The 22,184-nt window shown below is 46.0% G+C and overlaps 2 protein-coding genes across 2 annotated transcripts; both read left to right on the plus strand.

The window, feature by feature from the left end:
• The first annotated feature begins 92 nt into the window (after positions 1 to 92).
• dub (duboraya) lies at positions 93 to 12,984 on the plus strand. Its single transcript, XM_084941206.1, has 8 exons — positions 93 to 3,598; positions 3,681 to 3,751; positions 7,394 to 7,483; positions 7,732 to 7,800; positions 9,800 to 9,868; positions 9,976 to 10,215; positions 10,319 to 10,747; positions 10,849 to 12,984. Exons 2-8 carry the CDS (start codon positions 3,746 to 3,748, stop codon positions 10,870 to 10,872), a joined length of 927 nt encoding a protein of 308 aa, XP_084797332.1. The 5' UTR covers positions 93 to 3,598; positions 3,681 to 3,745; the 3' UTR covers positions 10,873 to 12,984.
• Positions 12,985 to 13,653: 669 nt separating this feature from the next.
• On the plus strand, positions 13,654 to 21,452 carry guca1d (guanylate cyclase activator 1d). The gene is made up of 4 exons (XM_084941238.1): positions 13,654 to 14,067; positions 16,121 to 16,270; positions 18,343 to 18,430; positions 18,682 to 21,452. The coding sequence occupies exons 1-4, from the start codon at positions 13,873 to 13,875 to the stop codon at positions 18,813 to 18,815; spliced, it is 567 nt and encodes a 188-aa protein (XP_084797364.1). The 5' UTR covers positions 13,654 to 13,872; the 3' UTR covers positions 18,816 to 21,452.
• Positions 21,453 to 22,184: the final 732 nt, after the last annotated feature.

Here is a 22,184-nt window from a genome sequence, read left to right on the forward strand (position 1 = left end):
ATCTGCTGGTTCTCTGGGAGGGATTCAGGGCGCGTTCACACCTGCGTCTGTTCGGCCTGTTTAAATGAAGCTGGTTGTCAATTTGGAGTCATAAATGACCTTTAGAATAACTTTGAATCATTCCTGATGTAGTCTTTTATCTACTGATAACATACAAACGGGTTATTTTGTGCTAACAGCATTTATTATTTCAGATTATTTCATTTTTTCTCATCGTTGTGGAAGAACATGAAAATAGATGAGTGGAAACACCTTTAATAATCTATTAATCCATTTATCAGTTCACTGATCTGAGGGACAGGCGAGTGTTTAACCAGCAGGGGGCAGCACAGAGCAGTCTGTCACCAACTCGGGGCTTCACGTGCGTCTTCAGTTTTATTAAAAGTGCAGCACAGCCTGTACAGAAGCATTAGACTTTCCAAAGGCTACGATTTACAGGTGTTCCCTAAATGCATCAAATGGCCACCGGATGATTTCTCAGAAGCCTTTTGGAGGGAGAAAGTTTTCACAGGTCAAGGTTCCACCTTCAATGACGCCAGACATGTTGGTGTTCTGATTAAAGATGGCAGCATGACCGCCTTTAACAACCAGCCAATAGGAAAGCAGCTTGAAATGACGCTCTGCCCAATGGAAGTCATCCCAATCATCCCCAGCCCAATCTCGCACGCTTTGTATTGTGAGGTAAAGACTCCACAAGAATACAGGGAAAACCCAAACAATCAGATGATGCCCCACGATTAAGTGCTTGGCGACAGTAGGAAGGGAAAACTCCAGCAGAACCAGGCTCAGGGAGGGAAGGCCCTCTGCCGGGTGGGGTGAGGGGAGGAAGACAGGACGCTGAGGAGGATGATAATGATTCAATGCAGAGAGGTGTATGTGTCGATGATGAGAAGGCGGTATGGGAGGAACAGGGTGTCTTCTTCAGGGAGGTTTTAGAGAGCTGAGACGTCTTTGACATCCTAAAAGAAGAAGTCCTCCTCCGTCATGACGCTCTGCTGCTTCTACAAGAACTTCTGTGGCAGTTTAACCTTTTCATTACCGAGGGTTTGTAAAAGTGTGGCAGAGGGCTCCCAGCATATCCACACCACTGACCCCAGGTTTACTGTGATTACCACAGCGTGGCTCTGATTCACTGTGCACTCGCTAACCTTTAGTCTGATCACCAGAGTTCTGCACAGACATGTATTCACTGAGGAGGACCTCGAGTTCTTCATCAGTGCATCGGATGCAGACCAGGAGGCCGCAGGTCAGTGAACGCCTCGTGTTCTCGGGGGTTGGATTTGAAACGTCTGCGCTTTCTGTTGTAACGACGGAGGTTTTGAGGTTGAGTAACTTCTCTTTGGTCACATTTCCGCAAGCGTCTCTTTCACCTTATATGGTCTCCTCCTTCATAAAACGTCTTCCTGTCTGCTTCACCCCTCCCCTCCAACCACGTCCTGTGTCTCCGCTTAGTGCTCAAACCGCCAAAGCTGATTGGTCTGAAGATACGGTGACATGCAGTGAAAACAACACTGTAGTAAGTGTGATGTTGAGGCCTTTGTTGTTTGTCCTGAACATGGAAACACGGTTTCATATGCCTGGATGGCGGCTGCAGGAGGAAACGAGTCCTCTTTGAAAAAAATCATGTCAGAGCATCTTCCTCTCTGCTCCACCCTCAGCTTCACCACAGGCGTGGGTTTCTCTTGTGATGCAAAGAGCTCAGGCAGCACTGATGAAACAAAAAAGGAGAAATGAGAGAAGAAATATCTGCTCGAGTGACCCAACTTCCTCTCAGAGCCGAGGAGACGTCCTGCAGCTTCCTCTGTTTACACAGATGCACAAAAATACAGGCTGTGGTCGACAAACTGACACAAACATGCTAAAAATATGAATAAATATCAGTCAGAGATGGAACACAAACATTATTATTGGTGTTTCTTTTCTTAAAGGCTGAAATTATTGATGAAATTCAATATTGTAAAAAGTGAATAAAAAAAACCCTAAACAAAACCTTAGCTCGATAGCAGAAATGTGAGCCGTAAACAAAACGTTTGGTGACCTCACTCTGATTTCTTGACTCCAGCACCTGCACTTTGACCCCACAGTTCGACTTTTAGCTGCCTGAGGTGAGCACATTTGGTCGAGCAGCTCCACAGACTGAACGAAGGCACCACACAGACTCAGGTACCTGCTAATCAACCTGCTCAGCAACATCCAATCAGCATCCTGTACAGAGGCGAGAGCTGCCTGCCATGTTCAACCTTTAAAGAAATAAACATGTTTACAGCCGGATACAGAAACTGGTTTGGTGTCCGTAGATAATTTCCTCCTTCATAACAACTGTTTAGATTCTGTTACAGATACATTCAGTCAATTTTTAAGCCTGTTTAATAGAACAAACATTTTATACACGGATTAGTGTGTAATTATATTGTCCATCAAACTGATGCAGTCTGAGCTAAGCATCCAAAAATGTTAGTTCAGCTTTGACTAACAGAAACCAATTGCAGCTAACAGCAGCTAAAAGATGGTAAAATTAGCTAACAGTAGTACTTTCCAACGGTTCAGCATACATTAACTCCAGCCGTCACGCAGCATTGACAGCTGAGGTAAACAGCCTTCCACAGATAGAGAAGAACCCCGAATGTTTCTCCGGGTCCTCACCGGCCAGCGTAAATTTAGACAGAGTACAGAGAGCGGGTTTTCATTCCTCTTGGCTGTATAAAACATGTTTGTCCTATCCCGACCTCCGTATCTACAGGTGTGTAGCTGAAGTGGGTAAGAAAACAAAACTCAGTTGGATACAGTTTATAATCCATATAATGGTGAAAATGAAAACACACTGTAAAGGTAAAGTTTGCATTATTAGGGGCGTGGCCTTTTTGTATTAAAGGTGCATGGCGATGCAGGCAGCTGTAGCTGCTAACTGTCTGCTTTTTTGGTGCCTTTTGTACCTGCCAATCATAAGGCAGTACCACTCCAACCCAATGTTTCCACTTCCTGCTCCTCTGTGACTCTGATAGGACCGTAATCTCCAAAGTGAGCATCAGACCTGAAGCCAGAGAGCGAGACCATAAAGTGATCAGGAGAGAGTTCACTGCGCAGGACGCTCATTTTCCCATCAACCAGAGCAGTCGCCCCCTGCTGGCGATCAGGAGGAATGCATTTTTAAAAGCTTCATTTCTGTAGTCAGATTTTATTTTTAAAAAATCCACAAAAACATTTGAAGAAAGTGTTAATGATGACAAAACTGCAAACAGTAATTAATGCTTAAAGACGGTTTAGCCATCAAGCTGCAGCTGTGTAATGTTCACAGAGGAAATAATTAGAACACAGTGGGTGCAGGAAGCAGTCGGAGCTGATGTGATCAGATAACTGTGTCGTGTTTCGTAGCGACTCTGTTGTGAAACAGATTTAAGTTCTTCATTTGTAAACTCTAACTGAGAACAGTGTTTGTGAGCAAAAGTCTTCCACTTCTGAGTGCTCAGCGGTTTCACAGGTTTAAATGTAACGATCGTGCAGACCGAGCTCAGAGACGTCAGGTTAATGAGCATGAGCTGAATTAAACCAGGTTTAATTGATGGGCATGAAGCTGCAGGACGATCAGAAACAGAGCGAGGTGATGAACATGTGACAGAACATGAGCTCTCTCTCTCTCTCTCTCTCTCTGAAATGACTCTGCTTCTATATTTAACCTGCAGGCTGGCTCTCTCTCTCTTTCACACATACTCGACATAAGCGAGGCGGCTGAGAGACGACGAGCAGGATGGAGGTAAAACTTCTCAAACTTTGCTTTCAGCTGCTGCTGGGTTTACACGTGTGTGTGTGTGTGTGTGTGTGTGTGTGTGTATGTTCTGCTGCATCACAGTGGAGTTTAGATCAAAGTCGAGCACACTGCAGAGTGAACATTTTAAAAGGAACTGCTGCAATTTCGCCATGACTCTGAGCAGGCGGCCAGTGTGGCGTCCACATATTTCTGCTCATTCTGGCTTTACTGACACAGTGACAACCCTGCAGGTTCGGTGAGGTGGCGTGCACTGAGCGTGTGCAAACTGCAGCTCTGTTTGAACGTCTGCTGAAGCTCGCTCGTACGATTCCACGAAGGCCCAGAACTTATCTCTGCTTTAAAAATAGTTATCAGTTAAGAACGAACCGTAGCCTGCTCTGTCCTCACAGGATGTGGAGAGTCACGTAGGCCTTCCTGACATCAGGGCTGGATTACTGACTCTGTGCTCAGAGCATCTTCACCTGCACATGGTCCCAGTGCAGCTGCATGTTGTGTATGAAAGCATTTTAGCCGCCATCATGTTGTTGTTGTTCTGGGCAGGGAGTGACCATATTCAGATGAGAGGGTGGCGAGGAGCTCAGACTTGTTGTACGCTCTGTTAGTACATTGACCTCCCAGCAGCCATATTATTGGTCCCATGACATCATTAAAAACGCCCAACAGCCCAAACAGAGGTCTGGTTCAGAGAGTCCAGTTAGCTGAGGTGAAGCTAGCAGACAGCTAGCAGCTACAGCCGCCTTGTCTCCATCCACCTGTCAGTCAAAGAGGCCACGCCCCTGACAAAGCAATCTTTAAGTCTTACTGAAATTTAAATATGATATTATGAAAGGGAGAAATAGAAAGGCTTTAAATGCTGTCGAGCTGAGGATTACTGGAGTCCCCGCTGGATGTTTGGGGAACTGCAGTTTTTGGTACTTCGACGTCTGAGAGCTCTCGAGGTGGAGCTGGATGTTGGCTGGTGGTGAAAAGCATTTGTTTGTAACCACTGACACTAAAGGTGACGGTGCACGCTGCAGTTCACATCCTATGTGCTGCCTCCACCCCGGCTGGATTACAGAGTCATTCCCTGAGCAAGAACTAATTCTCCAAACTGTACACGTGGTTCTTCCTATTGTGATCAAAGGAATCAATAACATAAGTGATCAGGCGAGAATACAACGGTCAAATCACGTTTTGTTTGTATGGAAACATCTAAAACACTCGTTGAGCCACAAAGTCAGTGACATACGCTTCAAAAAGTGACGTAATCCTCCGATAACTTAGGACTCCACCTTCTTTTCCAAATATGGTCACTTCCTGCTGCGAAAGAATAAAACATGGGAGCCACCAAGAAACTACCGTTGAGGACACCTGTGGGTGACGTCACAGTGAGTGGACGATGAAAATGATGAAGAGTCCTCAGAGTTTTAGCAGAAGATGTAAAACCTTCATCTTCAAGGACGTCTGGGACTCTGCATGAAGTCAGAAGACCATCGAAGCCCTGAAGGTTCAATAACTGCCAATGGGCCCCATAGCTGTACACACACACACTCAGACACACACACACACACTCAGACACACACACACACACTCAGACACACACACACACAATAGCAAAGAGGAAGTGGTTTAACGGCTGTTTTGCTTTTTTCATCACTTTCTAACTTCAGTTTATGGGTCAAACACAAACCATGGAAACAATGCACACGACTCTGAGAGGGCGTGTGTGTGTGTCTGGGTGTGTGTGTGTGTGTGTGTCCTTGAGGCGATGTGATTTCATTATCTGTTGAATGTCAGCAATGTGAGGCCTTCAGCCCGGATCAACCACACGTCAACAGCTGTGTTGGTGTGTCCCTGAATATCTGCCTTTGTGGGGACCCATGTGTATTTCAGCTCTGTGAGGACAGGCAGTCCCATCTCCCTGTTTGAGGACTGTGTTTTTGTTGGTTGCTGTCAGTCAAACGGAACACCGCCAGGATCGACGCGTCGTCCGTGAAGAGTGGGTGTTTTCTTGCTGTTCGCATGTCGGCGTGTATTTATTTTTAAAGCTTTTAACATTCCTCTGAGCTGAAGAACCGTGGGCGCGTTCTCTAATGCAGGAACACGAAACCATCAACTGAATCTCTGCAACTCAAAGTCTCAAAGTAACCATCATCCAGCAAAACACGAGGGTTTGACGACAGCGTGACTTTAAAACTGAAAACATAGCTCATAAATAAAGTTTAGGGCCATGTGACCAAGAAACCACGCCCACTTTAAGGCTTGCAGCATTCATTCATGCACGGCTCTCTGAGCTCTGCAGCAGCTCCGTTCTTCATTTTTTCAGTCGTTCTGTTGAAGTTTGGATCTGGTCCCAGCTTCAGCTGTGGGACAGATTGGACTTTAGTATACGGAGGAGTTCACTCAGACCATCGGCTGACAGCTCGTCTGAGGTGTTTGGTTTGGGCTTCATGGACGTGGCTGTAGCTCAGGTGGTAGAGCGTGTCAACTGGTACTCAGGAGGTTGGTGGTTTGATCCCAGTCTGCATGCTGGCAACATACTAACCCCAAGCTGCTCCACATGCATCCATGTGATAGACAGAGCTCATAGAAAAATAAAGGTGTGTTCAGACAGAGTAGAAACGTGCTACATCTCCACTTCGGTCTCATCTGTTGTAGAAGAAACAGACCCAGTCTGTGCTGGGGTTTTGTTGGCATGAACTTTGACCTTTAACCTGCTAACTGAGGCCTGTAGAAGCTGAGATGGAGAGTCTCTGGTGTGAGAGGTTTTCACCTTTTTGTCAGTAAAACTGACATGAAAACGATGGAGGGAGATTTATGTTACCGAGCACAGATGAAAGCAGGATGAGACTGAAGACGCTGCAGCGTCTGTAGGCAGACCTGAGCCCGGGAACACAAACTATTATCAGGACTGAAGGATCAAAAGCCCCTAAAAGAACTGAAAGTCGTACGAGCTGCGACTGTGATGGACGGACGAGCGAGTTTAGTTTCTGACTGTAAAAGTTTGAACAAATCAAAGAAACGTCTCAGTTTTAACTTCCTGTTGTTTGGAAACGAGTTGAGTCACTTTAAAGGAAACACCAGCGAGGCGGCGCCACAGACAGCCCGAGGCTCTTCATCCTCTGAGCGAACGAGCTGACACGCCTCCATCCTAACACGGTTACGCTGCTGACACGCTGCCACACGGACTCCACAGCTCCCACAAATCATGTTTGCACTACTTTACGTATGCCTCTGTGGGGGCGGGGTCTAAAGCCGACTCCAGTTCCTCACTTTTTATTCTCAGGAATAAATGAACCAAAATGATCAGGATACCAAGTTACACCTTCCTCAGATTACAGACTCGTGATTGGACGGCTCATCAGTGAGCAGTGACGCGTTGACTTTACCTCAACACCTGTCAGTTCACCATTTGAAAGCTGCAGGTAGGACAGATGTTCTTACCGTCCGTCCTGCTGCAGCGCGCAGAGGAAAGATCCGGGCGTGATGACCTCAGAGTGGACGAAGCGTCGCACGGAGACAAACTCCAATCCTAAAAATCTTTAACACGATGAAATCTGCTGCAGACACATCGCTCGTGTCTATCGTTACTGACATCATCACCGCCTTCACCTGCTCGCTCACCTGGTCTCTCCTCTCCGTCCTCAGGAACAGGCTACGTCGCAGCGCTCCGTGGCTGAACTCGCCAGGAGGTTCAAAGGTGCGGCTCCGCCACAAAGCCCCGCCGGGAACGAACAGGTGAGTGTGACGACAGCCGGCACGTACGCTGCACACACCAGGACGTAGACACGTCCAGTGCAGACCTGCTATCATCTGCTAGAAACAGTCAGATTTATGGACTCGGGAAGAATCAGTAACTCATATCAGACTCATACATGGTGATAGGATCTGACTGATTCAGGGAATCGAACTGGCAACCTTTTAGGACAGGTGTCCATACTGGGAGTAATGGTCTTTTTTTAACTGCTGTTTTTGTCGTTTACCAGGAGAAGCCGGTCAGACGGCGACCGCCCCGCACTCTACAGCTGTCCAAACCCCAGGGAGGCGAGCAGGAGGTGAGACAGAGATGAGATTAGGGAACATGACAAAACGATGAAGACCCCTGAAACATGTTCAAAGCCAGCCTGATGTGGGGCACTGATGTGTGAAGGTTCAGTTAAAACAAAGACTACACAAACACAAAAACAACACAAATGGCAGGAAACAGTTAAAAATGATGAAATTACTGATTTATGACTCAGAAAAAATGACAAAACTATTTAGTTCAATACATCTGATTTTTTATTTTATTTAGTCTTAAATCACAATAAAACAGAGAAACTCCACCAATCAGGCCGCCGCCTCAGAGCAGCACATGGCGACAGTGAGAAGGAAAAACTGTCCTGTAACAGGAAGAAACCTGCGGCAGAACCAGGCTCAGGAAGTGTGAAGCGCCTCTGCAAAGGAAGCAGAAAAAGACAAAAACACCTCAAACATCTTCACTGATAACCACCGTCGATGGCGACTTTAGTGTCGTGCTCCGTCCTCTCCGTGGTTTGGTCGTCATAGACCTGAATCAGAGCCGATCCGGTCTTTAAGTCTGACGTCACTAGCCGTGTCTGGGCCTAAACTCCTGCAGGTCCATAAATCAAACAACACTGCAGCTCACTGAGAGTTAAAAACTGTCTAAAGTCTTTCATCTTTGACAAAATGATCAGCGTTCTGCTCTACCAGGTGTAACAATTGAGTTTAACATCCAGGCATCCATGAAAACGGAATTTATGACATTTAACAGAGTTAGAAGTTAGCAGGAAGTTAGCTCGCTAGCTTCTATCTAAATACAATATAGCATGTCCTGACTGCGGGGTTTGGAAACAAATTCAAACGTACAGCTCTGTTATCACTTCCAACATAAATGAAGACAGAAAACTAAACAGCAGTGACGTTTGTAGGGTTACTGAAGTTTGGCTAGCTGGTATATAATGATGTGCTACGTGACCGCTAGCAACACAGCTATGTTAGCATAATATAAACAAGCTAACTTTTTTCCACTCGATAAAAGTTAACGTGAGTGTTCTCGGTGGTCAGGAACAAACGTAATCGCATGGCAGGATGCTGTAAAAGGACCAAACTTCAGCAGGAGAACAACTGAGATAATCCATCCACAATACGAGGTTAGTCATTCATATACTGCTGCATGGGCTGGGCTGGAGTTACATCCTAAGGTTTTAAAAACTGAGCTTAAATAAATGATTAGCGGTAATAAAAGCCGAGGGAGGTCAACAGTGATCACTGACTGTTTTAGGAGCTTTTTGAGATTAAATAGAAGAAAATACAAAACATTAAACATGTTAACAACACAAAAGCCATATTAAACGCAGACTACACCGGATTGGGTGTCCAGACCACCTCATCCGGCTGATTTTCATTCCAAGGAGTCGCAGCTTCTCCGAGGCTGAGCCCTGCGACCTGTGGGGGAAACTCCGCTGTGTTCCCTGTCACTGACTCGTGACCACAGATAGGTAGGTGGAGCATCCTCTCTTCACTGCAGCCGCCCAGTTCGTCACTCTCGATACAAACAGGAAGTAGACACAGATCCTGATGCTGGTTCTGCAGGACATTTCTTCTTGTTAAATGGGACTTTTTCCTTCCCACTGTTGCCAAGTGCTTGCTCTGATCGTCAGAGTCTCTTTCCTACAACAATCAGCACCTCGAGGTGTCTGTTGTTGTAAACTGGGCCTTTATATCTGCAATTTAGTTGCACTGTTTGTAATATTTAAGTTTGAGCCAATAATCGTCGTTGCTCGAGTCCACGCACCCTTCAGAGGTAACTCAAGAGCATGATGGGATATACTGTCAAAGAAAATCCACGAACTGTGACTGAACACTTTAGTTTTATACTGTTTCACGTTCTTCTGGTGTGGTGACGGAAAAAAGGCACAAAAATTAAACATGACAATCGAGAGCTGAGGTCACGTTCCCGAGGAGCTCCTCGTCTGGTCTCCACATTTACATGAAGATCTACGAAACAAACGCACCTGTGTGTGTGTGTGTGTGTGTGTGTGTGTGTGTCAGCCTCCTGCAGGTGCCCCGACGTCACCTGTCAAAGTCAAGAGGAACTCTGGTCTAATTGAGAAAATCCAGGTGAGTCCAGCAGGTTTCTGCTGCCCCCTGCTGGTGTAAACATGCACCGACATCACTCTGACATCACTCTGACATCACTCTGACATCACTCTGACATCACTCTGCAGGCTGAACTCCTGCTCTCGCCCACGGGTCCTCCTATGAAGAGCCCTGGCATCAGGATGCTGCCTCTCAACTTCCCCCTGCCCTCCCCTGGCTCCGCCCCACCTGCTACCTCAGTAACCCCCTCGTCCTCAGCAACCCCCACCAGCCCCGTCACCTCTCCTGTAACTGAAACGGAAGGCCCCGCCTCTTTTGAGGAACCTGCCACTGTGGCGGAGGGATCGGTCCTGCAGAGCATCAACAAGGTGAGACCCCTCCAAGGCGTTCATGTGATGCATTCAGTGACCTGTAAATACCTGCGCCGGCCAGCCTAAACACTCAGTTGATCACCCTTTGGTTCTCCTCCAGGGCAGAGCTCGCCACTCCATCCGCCGCCGTCCGCCATCACGCCGCCACAGGACATCCAGCAGTGGAGAGGTGGAGGCCAAAGACGCAGCAGACACACAGGTGAGCTCCACGACTGACCCCGCTGACAAAACTGCAGCAGGCGGCGAGCAGGACGGCGAGCAGGGCAGTGAGGGTGACGTGTTCAAGAAGGAGGATCAAACAGACGCCCCAACAGCTCCTAAGAAAAACCAAACTCATGAAGAGGAAGAGCCAAAGAGCGGCGACGGTGATGTGAAGGAGGGAGAGAAAGGGTCTGCAGAAGAAGAGGAAGAGGAGGCACCATCATCATCAGAGAAGAAGGAGGAGGAGCCGAGGTCGCCAGAGACGCCGAAACAGGACCCGACCGAAGACGCTACACTGACAGACGGCAAAGAAGAAGAACAGAGCGAGGTAAAGTACCTGTTCTCCTTCCAGAGTGACATCAGTGCAGTACTCTGTGTACTTTGTGTACATGTACTTCAAGCTGAAAAACTGCAACGTTTCCCCCGCAGGAGGCAACGAGCTCAGCCCGATGAGGACCACACGTCGACGAGCCCCTGGAGTGCTGGGAGAGAAACCCCGTATCAGCTACACCTGACTGAAGAGGCCTGCAGACGCTCAGGAGGCGAATATTTAGAAACTCTGAGGCGCCGCCCGCCATCTGCGAATGAGCGAAGACGCTCGGCCAATCGTGCGAAGGTCCAGCCGAGCTTGTTCGTTTCCACCGTCCACTCAACGCCTTTCCACACCACAACACTGCATTCTTCCTGTTCAGCCATATATACTGTGACCTGTCTGTTCTTACTGTGTGCTGCCTTCCATGATGATGATGATGATGATGAGTGGTTTGTGTCTGTGTTTAAAGCCACAGCTGTGAGGGAACCCTCGAAGCCTCGTTAGGTTTGACTGATTTCTGGGAACCTCCGAGGTTTTGATTGGATGGCGAAACGCAGCCTGAGGAGGCGGTGACGTCACAAAGTGCTTCTGATGATGAAATTAAAATACTTTTGCTACCGTAATGATGATCTGCTCTGTTTTATTTTATCTGGCAGTGCTCAAAGAAATAAAGAGTTGCTAATGACTTCTGATTTTTCCGTGAGAAAATAACCTGCACGTTTCCTCCATCACATCCTCACAGCTGCAGCGCGATGAGGAAGCTACCTGTCAGTCAAACAGGACACGCCCCTGATAATGCAAACTTATCAGGGGTGTTAAACACATGAAGGTGGATGTCAGCTGTACAAGTCTGGCCCACTGGGCTCTGGTGAAGTACAGAGTAGAAATTTGAGACTTTTAACTGTATTTTAAAAAGTTTTATCTTTACAAATAAAGACTCATCGTAGTACTCCAAATCAACAATAAGTTAATCTATTACAATGGTACACAACGTGTGAGGAGGAAACAGTAGGAAGGAAAAACCCCCTTTTAACAGGAAGAAACCTCCAGCAGAACCAGGCTCAGGGAGGGGCGGGGCCATCTGCTGTGATTGGTTGGGGTGAGAGAAGGAAGACAGGATAAAGACATGCTGTGGAAGAGAGACAGAGGTTAATAACAGATATGATTCAATGCAGAGAGGTGTAGAAACACCCAGTGCATCGTGGGAATCCCCGGCAGCCTACGTCTATTGCAGCATAACTAAGGGAGGATTCAGGGTCACCTGGTCCAGCCCTAACTATATGCTTTAGCAAAAAGGAAAGTTTTAAGCCTAATCTTGAAAGTAGAGATAGTGTCTGTCTCCTGAATCCAAACTGGAAGCTGGTTCCACAGAAGAGGGGCCTGAAAACTGAAGGCTCTGCCTCCCATTCTACTTTTAAATACTCTAGGAACAACAAGTAGGCCTGCAGAGCGAGAGCGAAGTGCTCTAATAGGGTGATATGGTACTACAAGGTCATTAAGATAAGATGGGGCCTGATTATTTAAGACCTTGTATGTGAGGAGCAGGATTTTGAATTCTGGATTTAACAGGAAGCCAAAACAGGAGAAATCTGCTCTCTCTTTCTAGTCCCTGTCAGGACTCTTGCTGCAGCATTTTGGATTAACTGAAGGCTTTTCAGGGAGTTTTTAGGACTTCCTGATAATAATGACAAACTAATGGAACTTCGTACGCTCATTCAGCAGCAGGTAAAAACTTTCAAGGTCAAAACACAAGAAAAAAAAATCCTCTCAAAATTTAGAGACCATCATGAAATCACATCAGGTACGATGAGATGATGAACATGACGTCCTGACCAACCTCAGTAAGACTCGGGCCAGATTTAATCTTCACATCTGAGCCTTCAGTGATGTGAAACAGTGTGACAAAGTGAAGCAGGCCAAAGATCTCAGACACGTCCTGCTGTGATCTAAAGAAACAGCTGAGTCAGTGACATCATCAGTCTGAAAGGGTCACTGGGACATTTCTAAGGCTGTGGGACTCCAGTGATCCACAGTGGGAGAAAACCCACAGTGGGTGAACCTTCCCAGGAGTGACCGGTCGACCAAAATTACTCTTCAGAGAAGAACCCAGAAGAAGACCTGCAGGCTTCACATGTCTGAGCTAAGGTCAGAGGTCACGATTCAACAATGATAAAGAGACTAAACAAAAATGACATCCATGAGTTTAAGGAGAAACTCACTGATCAGGTCAAAGTGACCAGAAACTACATTTTGTGTTTATTTTTGTGTGACCAACAGGACGTCTCTGCTGTGGAGGCTCAGAGACGCTCAGCTCTGATTTAACCTGCCGGCAGGTCGAGCCGCTGCCTGGATGATCTGATTAGAGCGCCGTACATCTCTGCTTGAGGCCGCTGATGCTCGGGCCGTGGTTTCAGGCGTTGGGTGGAATAATTAAGGAAACGGCCATGGGTAACTTACTTAAAGCAAACTTTCCAGAACAGAAACTGACACACAGCAGAGGTTTGAAAGAAACTAAACCAAAGTAACTGCTTTGAAATCATCTGTTCTCGTGCCTTCTTCACTGCCTGCTCGTGTGAAAGAAGGAGAAAAATAGTCACAGACGTTTCTGGATCCCTGCACCGTGGAAGCAGCTGGTCTTGGTCTTCAGTGGTCTGCTTGTTTTGTGGCGTGGGCGTCTTTCTCCTTGGTTCTCGTGTGTTTCTGAACTTTTCCAGGTTTCTAGGAGCCTGCACATCCCCTCAGCTGAGCAGCGAGGAACGTCCTGCGTGGGCATCACGTTGGGAAACCTCTCTGTGTGAACGCAGCCTGCCAGGTGAGCCGGTTACATAATTCTGCTTCCAGGGCCATCCCGCCCTCCTGCAGGCACCTGTCCTGGATCGGCCTCTGCAGCACAGCCCTGTGGTGATCTCATTAGGGAGTTATTTTCAGTGCTTCTTTGGTTCTTCCTGCAGGACCTAAGAGGGTTACAGAGTCCTGAGGTTCGCTCGGTGCCTGCAGAGTCACGGCAGCCTGGATGTGGGCCACCTCGAGCCTCCGCCTGCAGCCTGATCGTCTTCTGTGGGGTTTCCTGTCCTGAGGAGGATCGCAGGACTGCAGACCGCCTTTAACAAGCAGCGCACCGGGCCTCGGTCTCCTCCGCCATGGGGAACCACGGCTCGAGCCTGGACGACATCCTGGCAGAGGACATGCACCACTGGTACAACAAGTTCATGAAGGAGTCTCCGTCAGGCCTCATCACGCTGTTCGAGCTGAAGGCCATGCTCAACCTGAAGGGCATGAACGAGGACGCCAACCGCTACGTGGAGCAGGTCTTCTTCACCTTCGACATGGACGGGGTGCGTGTTTATAGGATGCGGCTTCTGCAGGAAAGTAAAAGTAATCTGACTCTATGACCGCAGTGACACGTCGACGGGTTTAGAGCTGATTTTCTTTCCTGCACCTTATTTAGTCTATTTCTGACCAAAACATCTAATAATGACATATAACCTGTTATATCAGGCTGGTAGTATGACAGCTAGTTATGAGGCATTGATATCAATTTGAGACGAGTGTTACTAAAGTGGGGTTAAAGGTCACATGAAAGCTCAGATTAAAGAAAGAAAGACTCTACATGGGACGTGCTTTGAAATGAAAACGTCTGATTTATGAGAGAAAACTTGACCTACTGCTTGTAGGGCTGAGCTGAGAGCTCTGCAGCTTGTGAATGAGCCCAATCAATAATCAATAATGCTGACCGGGCTTGATAAAACTGACTGTGGATACAGGATGTACCAAAACCAGTCATCAGATATCTAAAGGCTATGTTTTTAAAGTAGTGGACATAGAAGCTTGTGGTTGATGTTCACATACAAAGCTGAATATAAAGTTTTACACAGAAACCTGTTGACAGTGTGTCGCCTGGGCAGCTGTTGCTATGCGACCACAGGAATCTTCAAATCAGAAATCCCTCGTTTTGAAATATTAACGTAGGTGATGGTGTAGTCGTGGTTACATCTCTGCATGTAAGAGTCAGTCCGAATAAACTCCTAGAAACTCACAGCAGCCGTGCTATTGGTCACATGATGTCATCAAAGTGCCACCAGCCACCTGTCAGTCACAGAGGCCACGCCTCTAATAATACCAACTTTAATCCTGAATGCAGTTTAAAAGTTCTCTACAGAGACCAGTTTGTGTATCAGGCTGCAAACATGTTTATTCTGCTGTCAGGTTTAACATGGGAGTCTATGGGACTGACTCTGCTGCCCCTGCTGGACACCAGATGAACTGCAGCTCCATGTTTCAGTCTGGAGGTTGATTCTTGTCAACATGAAAATCGTACATGAAACCAGACGTCAGCATGTGTGAAATGTTGCTCATACTGTGAACACGAGTCTTTAAACTCAAAGCTTTCATGGAAACGTTAAAATCGCTCTGTGGTGCAGAGCGCTCGCTCGACCGGGAGAGGCAGGACCTCCTCCTGCTCCATCAGTGCTGGCATACAGAGCTGTGTGTGTGTGTGTGTGTGTGTGAGGATGCTGTGATCAGGTGAAGGGCAGCACGAGATCTCCAGGTAAATGATCTCATGTACTAAAATTATTTTATTATTTTCTTAATATAGCACAAGGTTCAGTTCGCTTTGTCCTTTCTGACTCTGAGTACATTTCAGACTCGGTACTTTTTCACTCTTCAGCTTTTACCGCAGTATTTTTAAACCCGGGTATCTGTACTTCTGCCACCTCTGGATTAAAGGCTTCAGCCTGCAGCAACGACACGTGTAAAATATAAAGAGCAGGAGGCATTTTAACCATTTATTACAACAAGTAGTCCACATTTCAATAACGCTGGAACTGGGTGGATGGATGTTCAGGTGTAAGAGGTCCTCCCACAGAGGCCTGGAGGCATGAATGGTTGAGCTCTGTGTGGAGACTTTAGGAGGTGGTTTTATAATGTGGATGGTTGGTGGTTCGATCCTGGGCTCCTCCAACCTGCGTGGTGAAAAAAGCACTTTGAGTCCTCAAACTGAGCACCACGTGATGGACTGAAGCTGCGGTCTGACCAATCAGGAGCTGAGATTCAGTGTCAGATGATCGGTGAATGTGCAGCCCAAGAATGCTGATGATTGTTAGTCTCATCTACGAGTTTTGCTGTCACTCTAAATCAGCTGCTGTTGTGGAAACTGGTCATAAAACCCTTGTAAGTATTACAGTAACATAAACCTACAGTTTTTAATGTGCAGAATTATTGCACAGCTGAACGACAGCATCAGACTCTCTGTCTGTCACGTTTGCTCTGCTTTGGTTTTGTGAAGCTGAACAAACGTCCATATTAAAACTGAGGTCTGAATCTTACAGGATGTCCCTGAACGCCCCCTCGCTGATGCGGTTTTAACTCCCTGCTTCGTGTCTGCAGGATGGCTACATTAACTTTGTGGAGTACATCGCAGCCATCAGCCTGATGCTGAAGGGAGAAATCAACCAGAAACTGAAGTGGTACTTCAAACTGTTCGACCAGGACGGCAACGGAAAGATCGACAAGGAAGAGCTGGAGACCATCTTCACGGTAATGAACTCACCACCACGCTGACACAGGCTTAATCTTCTCCGGTCTTTGAGCTTTTTAATGCTGCCTTCTCAGCTTCTATCTTAAGACAGTTTAATCCCGCTGACACCGCGTCGATTGCTTAAAGCTTCAAATGGTGTCATGGTGTCTTTTAAGGTCGGTGCAGCAATTACATTTGGTCTTAATCCCACAGAAAGGTTTATGTATTTATAGAAAACTGGTTTCAAACTCACACACTAGACATCTGCAATATTTCCAACTTTACAGGAAAGTTGGACTGAAATCAAGAGCGTCCCTCTCCACATGGATCCTGAATCAGCAGCACTGAGAACAGGGCTGGATTAGCTCTGAACTTAGATCGCTGCTAATCTTCTGAGCTCAATCAATCAGTCAAGGAAACTGCTGAAAGTGGAACAAGCCGTTCCCTTTGTATTCTGACCAGTCGTGGACCAGAGAACATGGAGAACAAGATTACATTTACCAGGATATCTTTAAAGCATCGGAAACATCTGATTCAGCTTCTGGAGTTGGTAATCACGGAGCCTCGGACACGGATACCGTGAGCTAAACCACAGTACTGGTCGTTCCCTGCAGAGTAACCAGACTGGTGGCCGAATGCTCACTCGTCAGATACGAAATTTGAGTTAGCATTATAAAAGGGTTCCTTCCAACCTGAACATGAACATCTTAGCAAACAGCTGGTGAGACCACCACGCCCCCTCTAGGTCCTCTGTTTGCATCCTAACGTGGATTCTTTGATCTTTTACAGCTGAATCGCTCCTGACAGGAACACGTGTTTGTTTCAGGCTTTCACCGGCCATGGTGGTGAAGAAGAACCTCGTGACATCATTGGTTCTTCTTCTTTGGACTGAGCGATCCCTGCAGCAGCAGTTATGAATAGGGATGGGTATCGTTTAGGTTTTATCCGATACCGGTGCCAAACCGGTACTTTTGAAACGGTGCCGGTGCTTAAACGGTGCTCGAACCGGTGCTCGAACCGGTGCTTAAAGAATGGAGATCACAAAATTGGTCCAAAAACCTCTCATGTTCAGCTGTTTTTTTGTAAAAAGATAACAATGTTAGCCTTTTCTGCAGCTATGGGGCAGATATGGTATCACTCTTGGCTGGAAGCAGTGCTTAATCAATGGAAAAAACACAAACTTTGTCCAAAAACCTCTCATGTTTAGCTGTTTCCCACTTTTTCTTTGGTCATTTTAGCCTTTTTGGCCAGGGTGAAGGGAGCATCTGCCATCAAACAAGAAGACAGCCGCATGTAACTACGACGGTGTTTGCTAGTTCACCTTACATGCATTAATGTAATAACGTGGTTAGCCTACTCAACGTAAATTACACACGAACAACATTAAACTACTCACGCAGAGAAGAACGGCTGCTGCTGCCATCATCATCCTCATCATTTCTGCTACACTGCAGGGCTAGGGGCCAGGACTCTCCTCTTCGGGTTCTTGTTGCTAACTCCGGGTCCGATAACAGGCACCACACCCACAGTAGATGTGCACGGTGTGAGGTCTCGCAGCAAGCTATCAAATACGGTGCATTTCTCGGCTTTTAAAAACACGCTATGTGTCACCAGGTGTTTCATCAGATTCGAGGTGTTACCTCCTTTGACAGTATCACAGTATCACCTTAAAGCACTTGTTGCAGGCTGCTGAGTTTGCATGTTCTGCTGTGAAGTACAGCCAGACTTTTGACCGCTTCGCCTTGGGCATTTTTAATCTGTAGCTCTGCTCTAAAAGAACGTACGTACCTGGGCCCGCCCACTATCCTTGGAAAGGTAAAATGATTGGCTAGAATCCAAAGTGTATGACATCTCAGGGAAAAAAAGCACCGAAATGTGCGCTGCTTTTCAGTCTGGTTACTACCGTTTATGTCACAACCGGTGCCATAATGGCACGGGATACCGGTACCCATCCCTAATTATGAAAAACCTGAAACTGACCGATACAAAACGTTAAGCTTAGTCAGAGATTATTTTACTGAACGCTGACTCATCTTCATGATTAAGAAACTTATTGAACCTTGTTATTTGTCCTTGGTGTCTCCATCTGCAGGCCATCCAAGACATCACACGGAACAAAGACATCGACCCCGAGGAAATCGTCTCGCTCATATTTGAGAGGATTGATGTGAAAGGAGAAGGTAATGAGGACAGCTGAGCCCAGCTCAGATAGTAAACTCTGTAACTCCTCTCTGCCAGATCTGGGCCAAAGTCGCATGACAGCCAACAATCAACCAAATAATTAGTAAACGACACAGTTGAAGATCCGACCTACACCCCAAACGACTTCCCACTATATAATTGATGGGCAGATTTTCCCCATTTTGGTCTGTGTTGTGTTTAAGAGGCATTTTGTTTATTAAATTATGGATTCTGACCTCTGACCCTGCAGGTGAGCTGACCCTGGAGGAGTTCATCGACGGAGCCAAAGACCACGAAGATATCATGGACATGCTGAAGACCCTGATGGACCTGACGCCGGTCTTACTGATCATTATTGAGGGCCGGACGGGGAACAACCAATGAGAGAAACGTGGAAGTAGTGAGCTGTGATTGGCCGTTTGGACAGGTTTAACATTACAGAGAGGAAGCCTGGCTGATTTTCACGTGAAGAAGGTCATGATGGACTCTGTGAGCTGCATCTGCCAACCCCCTCCTGCTGTAGGTCCCCCTGGACCAGGAGTTTGTGGTGCCACCAAGTCTTTCTCTTGTATGTGCTATATGTATGGAACCAACACCACTGCAGTGGGAACAAGGTCTTCATATTCCTTTGCCATAGAGAACCTCATTTCATCCAACATTTTGCTAATTTCTGCTTCAACTATTTAGAAAATGTGTCGCACTGACGCTGGACTGAGAATCAGAAAGTTGAGATACCTGAGGTTGAGTTTTAATAGCAGCATTAATAAAAACAACTACCAATAATAATAATAATGATAATAACTAATAGTAATAATTCTTCCAATTACTACGAGCTTTCAGAAAAACTTTAAATCTTTTCAACATCTCAACATCAAAGATTTTCTCCCCAGATTTATTTGTCTGACTTTGATCTATAAGAAAAGCATCAAGCTACACTTTCTGCAAGCAAACAGTCCATCAATACTGAGACAGCAGCACAGTAAAAGGACCTGAACTGTGGCTATGCATCCATGTCTGAGAATACTGCTAGAGCGATTTGTGTGCTAATAGTTTTTGTAATACTGAGACAGTGATTTGGAGAAAGTGCTGTCTCTGTGAGCCGGGAGATTACCGTGCAGCTGATCCTCTTAATGCTGCCAAAGGATCTGATTCTTCCTCTGGAGGAGGCTTCATCATCTTTCACCCCCACACAGGTTCATGTCTTTGAGGACAAAACTAAATGTTTCAAACACATCCTGCAGCCGTGATGTGTTTAACACACAGTCTGTGGGGTCGATCAATCCACTTTCCATATCAGAGTGAAGCGGTGCATTCAGGGACCAAAGCTGCTCCATCAGCTCAATTGGCAGCAGGCAAGTCCAAAGGTCCACTCGGGTCAGGCCGGACCAAACTGGGGCGCCTGAGGGCAGAACAACCTATCATCTCACTCACAGTGGAGGACTAAGTACATTTACTCAAGTATTATGCTTGACCTCATTTGTATGCCACTATCTACTGCTCTACTTCTCAGAGAGAAGCTTTGTACTCCTCCCAGTGAACCAAGCTAACACATCAAAGCCTCAACATGATATTAATGAAGATGTGAGCACCCGCACACTTACTCAGATTTAGTGAAAGAGACCAAAAAAGGACTCAATGAAATTGTGCTTTTTGAATGAGAATCAGAGATGGCATCTAGTGGCCATTGTTGGAATTGCACTTTTATTCATTCCTGCACTGATTTCAGTAACAGTACCTACAGATGAAACAAGTTTTTACCCACTGATCACTTTCTTCTGAATCTACTGAAAGTTTCAGCAGGTTTATGTAGATGAATGTCCTGCTGTCTTCAGTTAAACGTAGTGAACAGGCGCACATTTCCACCATTTTGGAGTGGAATTATTATACCTGAGGATGTGTCATTAATGAAGGGTGGAGGACAGTTAAACAGAGGAATCTCAAATATACAACATATCCAATGATTTTATCACCGTTATGAAAACTGTATATCAAAAACAAGTTTTCTGGTCATTTCAGGAGAAAAAACCTTTGGGGTAGAGTAGAGTTTAAACAGGAAGACATCTGCTGTATAGACTGTACAGTGTTGTAAGGTATGAGAGGTCCTGTGTCCCGGACAAGCCCCCAAACATGTTATAACTTCAAATTCAAAGGCACACAGAAAACCTAATATGAGTTGTCACCATACTGCTGCTGTTATAATAATGAAAATGAAGTTACTTTCAAAGGAAAAACAGATAAACAAAAGACAAAGAAGGCTGTGAACCAACCATCTGCTTCCTATCTAACCAAAAACTGAAGACTGTGGGTAACTCCCAGCTCAACTCATAATACAGAGAACTACAAAAGCAACAAAACGTAACGCCAGTGAGGGAGGATGACTAAGACGCTAACTGCCAACCTTCAAGCTCCGCCTTCCCTGGCTTTATATCTGTGTGGTGGTTCATCTGCAGCCAGTCAGCACTATAAATAAATCAAAGAGAAGAGAGCAGGTTAATGAGACGGATTAGGTATAATAACAGGATGATGGACGTGTCAGCACACTGAGTAACCACCTTTTGCATGCACAGTCTACAAGATATCAATCATAACTTTTTTTATCGATTTTTGCAAAACACGGTCAGCATAATGATCAGCTCAGCTGCACGAATCAGGAGGGGTTTTTTTTATAAACCACTTTATCCACTGCACCCTCTAGTGGACTCTCACAGCAATACATATGCTATGAGTTTAAAGGCCAAGCACACTACCGGCCTGGTTTTGCGCGACAGGTCGCTCGATTGAATGTTTTAAATGTTTGTATTTTTACAAGGTGACATGTGTGACCACGTCAGGAGGGTCTGAGGATGTCTGACCAGCTAAGCTAACAGGTCCTACTGTGCAACAGATTTTTATAGTGAAAATGTGTCCTGTGAAATCTTCAGTTCTAACCACTCACGTATTGTGCTGCCTCATCAATAAAGCTTTTAAGCAAACTGTGTGCTTTTCATTTAGCCCCATTAAAGAATGTATAAAAAACCCAAACACTGTGTTTTCATTTTTTAAGAACCTTTATCGATACTTTGCTGGCAAAAATGTCAAAAACAATAAAGTTTTGTACTTTGATCCAATAACGCGATGGCACTCCAGCTGTTTACAATCTCAGAGCAGCTGGATGGACTTACTGATAATGATGATGATGAGGAGTAGTTCGGTTTTGTGTCTCTCATGAAGCACATGATTAAAATCAATTCAGAGTCAGGTGAAGGGGTCTGCCTGGGGACCTCCGATTTGTTGTTTTTATTCTTCAAATCCAACGTGCAATCCAAAGTCCAGCTTCTGATTTACAGTAAGTCCAGTGGAACCCCTGAGGAACCACGCAGGAGCCTGCTGGGTGGATGATTATTAGCTAAAGCTTAAATATCATAAAACCTGGTAGTGGGGGATTCAGTTCATGTGCTGAATCAGCTGTTTAAAGTTTCCTGTTCCTGTTTTTTTGGTCTCCCCACCACTGCCTCATTTAGGCCTGTTTAATTATGTTTTAGCTTGATTATATATTTTAGCATATAAAGATGTTTGAATGTTGAAGTGATCCTGTCACTTGTTTTGTTTCTTGTTTTTGACAGTTTTCAGCTGCGCTGATGTTACTGTGGTTGTAAATCTGCAGATACATACAGGGACTGACTGAACTTGTCGTGTTTCTGCCTCATCAAAGATGAGCGCTGTTCTTTTGTGAGTAGTTGATAAGTAGTTGTGCCTTTGGACAAATGAATACAC

This window comes from Perissodus microlepis, chromosome 10 (assembly GCF_051167445.1).
Source record: "Perissodus microlepis isolate ML-2025 ecotype Zambia chromosome 10, ASM5116744v1, whole genome shotgun sequence".
Lineage (NCBI taxonomy): Eukaryota > Metazoa > Chordata > Actinopteri > Cichliformes > Cichlidae > Perissodus > Perissodus microlepis.